Source organism: Alnus glutinosa, chromosome 14, assembly GCF_958979055.1.
Source record: "Alnus glutinosa chromosome 14, dhAlnGlut1.1, whole genome shotgun sequence".
In the NCBI taxonomy this organism is placed as follows: Eukaryota; Viridiplantae; Streptophyta; class Magnoliopsida; order Fagales; family Betulaceae; genus Alnus; species Alnus glutinosa.
In genome coordinates, this window is record NC_084899.1 from 4,781,550 (window position 1) to 4,786,757 (window position 5,208).

At 38.3% G+C, this 5,208-nt stretch overlaps 1 protein-coding gene across 1 annotated transcript; it reads right to left on the bottom strand.

Moving 5' to 3' along the window:
* Window positions 1-1,632: 1,632 nt before the first annotated feature.
* Window positions 1,633-2,967, bottom strand: LOC133857749 (heat stress transcription factor C-1). Its single transcript, XM_062293086.1, has 2 exons — window positions 2,640-2,967; window positions 1,633-2,562 (listed from the first exon to the last, which is right to left on the bottom strand). The coding sequence occupies exons 1-2, from the start codon at window positions 2,841-2,843 to the stop codon at window positions 1,798-1,800; spliced, it is 969 nt and encodes a 322-aa protein (XP_062149070.1). The 5' UTR covers window positions 2,844-2,967; the 3' UTR covers window positions 1,633-1,797.
* Window positions 2,968-5,208: the final 2,241 nt, after the last annotated feature.

Sequence of the window (5,208 nt, forward strand, 5' to 3'; positions counted from 1 at the left end):
TTGGGACTTGGGGAGCCTTAGTGGCTCCGGCATTGGGCATGTGATTAATCTAATGGTAAATTTGATCAAATTATGATTTTAAAAGCTATCTCATTATTTGATAGACATTTATATGGCATGTAAAATTACTCGATTATTAAAGGTCGGTTTTTTTTGTTTTTTTTTTAGAACAAATAGCATGTGCTATTAAAACAACTGGGTGCCCAAAGGCTACAACGAGAAATGAGGGACATACCCCCCACACTCTTAAGTCAGAAGGATCTGACTTAAATAAACAATTACATATGTAGAATCTCAAATTTTACTAAAATTACAATCAGCCCCCTAACAAAGAAAATTCTAGTAAAACCTGAGCCACACATAGGCAATTGTACCTAGAAACAAGAGAATACACAAACACATATAGCAGAAAAATTCAACCCAACACGTCGGAGGATAACACTGTCTTCACCGAAGACCGGCGCGTGTACAACACGCGCCTCCCCCGAAACCGCCAACCATCAGATCAGTCCCCCAGTGCCCGGAGAAAAAAACGCCGGAACGAGATCTCCACGCGCCCGACGAAGAGAACATTTTACTAGCGCGTGACGATCACGCGCCGATCACCAATGATCCCGACGACCGGATCAAACAGCAGCGAAACAAGACGACGCCAGTGAACCCATCTGAGCGGCGCGTGTCTCTAGAAAGCCGACGGAAAAGCGTAGATCTAGCATCCAAAGTATAGACAGATTAGGCACTAACGCCCTCCACCAGCGAGACAAAACGAAAACAAAGCACCCCGCCGGACGTCTCGGGAAGAACCTCCTGCCAGAGAAAACGAGAAGAACGAAAAAATCAAACACAAATAAACACAAAACTCCAGAGCCCGGAGGACTCGGAGAACACAAACTCCACAGCCTAAACGGCTGGAAGAACAACAACCATCCCCATAGAATACACCATGGGGGAAACAAAAAACACCACCGGGGAAGGAAGGCGAACAAGCCCTCCTTCCCGGCAAAAACCAAACTACGAGCTTGTGGTCAGAACAGGCGCACTCGAGAGAGGAGGTTATTAACCATTAACCTCTTTTAATAAAAATCCAAAAAACCATTTTTATTAACATTAACTGCTTTTATTACTACTAATGGACTTAAGTACCAATTGCTTTTCGTTCTATTTGTGACACTTTTGCAAGCCAATATGATTATTTGATAACGAGGAGGCAAAACACAAGTAGTAAAACAGTTTTTAACCCGCAAATTTTTAAAATTGAAGTATATTGTTTGTGTAGCATATGTTTTCTTTTTCTTTTTTTATTCTTTTTGGAAGTTGGGTCTGCTCGTAGTATTTTTTTTTTTTTTTTCTTCATTGAAATATCTATTAATGATGTTTGTTTTTTGGGTCTATATTTTATATTTGTATACTTAAAACTTTAAAGAGCACCAATAAAAATAACAAAATAATAAAATAATAAAATAAAAATAACGACTACAATAATAATAATACTAATAAATTTTTTGGATGCGAATTATTTCCTTTTCTTTTTCTTTTTGTTTTTGGGAGTATTTTTGGCAATAACGTGTTTTTGGGAGTATTTTTACTTTCGCGAATATCATTTCCCACATGATAAATATTTGACTTCTATCGTCCTATTTGAGAAATTAATACACATAATGTAATCCGCTACTTTGTTTACAAAAAAACCATAAAATACCCACAACCAAAAAAGGAGGAAAAAAAAAAAAAAATTAATACAAAAGACAAAATCCAATACAAATCATGTGAAGCAAGTACTACCCTAAGTTAAAAGACTTAAAAGCCACCTCCTAACAAAGAAAATGGATAAGGCAGGGGTGAGCTCGCCGCCATTTCTGTGAAATAGCTTATTTTCCCACCACTAATATTCCCATACCCCAAAAAGGCACTATCCGGCGGCGACACCGCCATACCATTTCCGAACCCGGCAGTGTCCGACGACACCGGCAGAGACGGGCTATCAATGGCGGCGCAACCAAAGGGCTCTTGGGAAATCTGAGACCGACCCATCACCGGCCTTTGGCTCACCCACCCGGGCGTCGGCGTCTCCGGGGACGACTGTTCACGAAAGTTATCGATTTCAAATCCAGTCTCCGGCGAAGACGAAATCACCCTCAGGGTTCCCTCCTCTTCGGCCTCAGTCTTCATCGACGAAGACAACGACGCCGAGGGTATCATCAGCCGCCGCTTCTTCTCGCTCGCGAGCTGCCTCGTGCCCTCTTTCTGGAGCATCATGCGCGGAAGGATACCTGGGTCGTCCACGACTCTGGACAAGAACGCCATCATTTGCTGTGGGCGCCTCTCCGTGGCCTCCAAGCGCTTGTTCATGCCCTGTAGCTCTTCCTCCAAGCCCTGCTGATCTTGCTTCAACCTTGCTATCTCCATAACCATCTCTTCCTCGTCAAGGTCCTCGTATTTCCCTTGCCCACACGAATTCCGATTGTGCTTTTTCCGCACGATGTTCCTCAACAACTGTTTCTGGCCACGAAGAAACCACTCGTTCGCGAATTCCCATCTATCAGGATCCACCTTTCTGAATCCCTGTTTAACACATAATTTATTGGCGTAAATAATCAAACAAGAAAAGAAAAGAAAATTGGTGCTCGTTTTTTACTCACATAGGTGTTGAGCTGACGAACAAAGCTGGAGAAGTTGTTGTGCTTGAAGTACGCAGGTAAGATTCCCCGCGAGAAGTCTAAGGGGTCATTCACGATGAAGCTGTTGTTGGCACTCCCCCAAATGATCAGGCTGTCTGTCGCCGGGTCGTCAACCATCTGATAAGTCTTCAAAACGAACGGCGCGATGACGTTGTTCGCCTCCATTCCATATACCACACACACTCTCTCTCGCGCACACACAGTATTATAACTTTTATCGCTTTTCGTTCCTGAAATGGGTGGAGGAGGGAGGGGCGTAAACAAAACCTTGAGGGGACAACAAATGGCTGAGCAGCACCGTGATATATAAACGGACGCACGTACAGTAGCATGAGATAACGTGGCAACATCGGGCGGTTATGATATTTCCTTTTGGTCACGGGATTGGACCCCACATGGCTCCACTTTTATATCATCTTTTGATAAAGATCAAGGTCCGGGGATTAGATATTTTGAGTGTTTCTCACACGCGCAAATACGGAGAGTGGGTAGTTTAGTGTTAATTACACGACGTGGCCCTTGCTTGCAAGAGACGGTCGCTAAACGACAAGGTGGGCATTGAATTCCTTTCTCTTGAAATAAATAATGTGGTTTGCGATAAATAATGTGGTTTGCGATACATCGGACTTGTTTGGCAAAGATATGTACAGAATAGAGTAGTGAATTGTTAGTTTTGAAATTAATAAAAAGTGATAATATGATATAAAATAAAAATAATCTATATAAAAAAGTGAAAAAAAAATTGTATTATAGTGAATTTTTTTATTTAAATAGTAATAAAAAATTATTGATGTGATATAAAAAGTAAAAAAAGTAAGAATATTTTGATATTGATTAATAGTGAAAAATAAAATAAAAAATAAAAAGTACGAGTGAATAGTAACATCATTATGTTGTTCTGTATTGTTGCTTGACAAACAAGCCCATTATTATTTATTTTATATTACAGATGTTAATGTTATTTATTTTTAAAACTTATTTTTAAACAATTAATTAAAAAAAGTTATCATATATTTGGAATTGAATACTAGCAACAGTTTTTCTAAATCTCATTATATTTTTTACATACAGAAAAAACTCCTAAAAAACTCATTGATTGAAATTCTCTTATTATTCTTTAAACTAGGAAAACATCAAAGGAACTAAAAGTTGTTTCTTACATTCACGGAAGCAAAAGTGAATCCTTTAACATTATTTTAAAATAAAAAATATATATTTTTACTCTCTGATTCCTTTTTTTTTTTTTTTTTTTTTTTTTTTATTGAAACAAAGATCTTATGTATTAATGCCAAGAATCGGCAGAAAATGACCTTGATAGAGTAAGGTCTAAGGATTACAAAGTTTCCTAAAAAGTTGATTACAAATCAAGCTAGGAGGATGCTCAAGCCACATAGCATCCAAACAATGAGAAACAGCCTCTTGAGCAAGAGAATGAGCCACCCCAATAGCATCACTGCGACAGTGAGCAAAAGAAGAGGAGTGGAAAAAATTAAACTCTTGATGTATGCTCTCAACAAAGTGGCCAATACGGTGTAGATGAGGAGGGGCGGCCGATAGGGCTTGGATAACCTAAAGAGCATCTCCCTCAAAAAGTATATCAGAAAAACCAATCCCTTTGGCAAAAAGTATTGCATGCATGGTGCATCGACATCACCTCCGCCATCTTAGGCTCCACCAAGGTCTATTGAAAAGAAACTTTAGCCCCCAAAAAATTCTCGAAGTGGTCACGAGCTACACACCCAAACCCAATACAGCCTGAGCCCTAGGAGGAGGTTGCCAAGGATGACTAGGCCCATGCACACCCCTTGCTAGACTAGCCTGATAGACTGGATGGGAATTATACTGATGAAACTCCACACAAGCCGTGGTTGCCTCCTCAAAAATGATTTTTGGGTGAGCAAACTTCTCTTCAAATACAAAAGCATTCTTTCTAAACCAAATCTTCTGCGCCACCAAAGCCATGAGAGCCATCTGATCTAAGCTCAACCTATGGGAAAGAAAATCAATATTTAAATGATTTATCTTTTATCACTGTTTCTTCTAGCATTTAATTTAAATAATATTTAAATGGTATATGGAAATGATAAGTTAAGCTATTGTGAATGGGGCATTTATTTAGGAAAACAAAAAGTAATTTAATTCATTAAATTGAAGAAAATGTTAAGGGAAACAGCTTCTAGTGCTCTTAACCACATGTAGTTTGTTGCATTCCAGTGTCAACAGATTCTATTAAGAGCATCTATAATGTACTCTTTACTTCAATTTTTTCTCTAAAATTTTAACAAAACTCACAAAATATACTATTTAACAATCTCTCTACAAAATGTTAAATTTAAATTTAACTCTTGTCATAGTGCCCTCTAATTAATCTAAGTCCAAAAGTGAAAGTTAAAGATTTTTTATTATTCTTTCTCTTCCATACTTTTTCCTTTCATCTCAACTAAAGTAAATTTTTAATGCAAAGAGTTTAAAAATTGGTTTCATCACCAAAATAAAATATTTAGTTAAAATAGAGAAATATTTAGAAAGT

Coding starts and splice junctions, on each gene's coding strand:
- LOC133857749 (XM_062293086.1), bottom strand. CDS start 2,843: ATGGAGGCGAACAACGTCATCGCGCCGTTCGTTTTGAAGACTTATCAG. Junction 2,563..2,639: donor TTCGTCAGCTCAACACCTAT/GTGAGTAAAAAA, acceptor TGTGTTAAACAG/GGATTCAGAAAGGTGGATCC.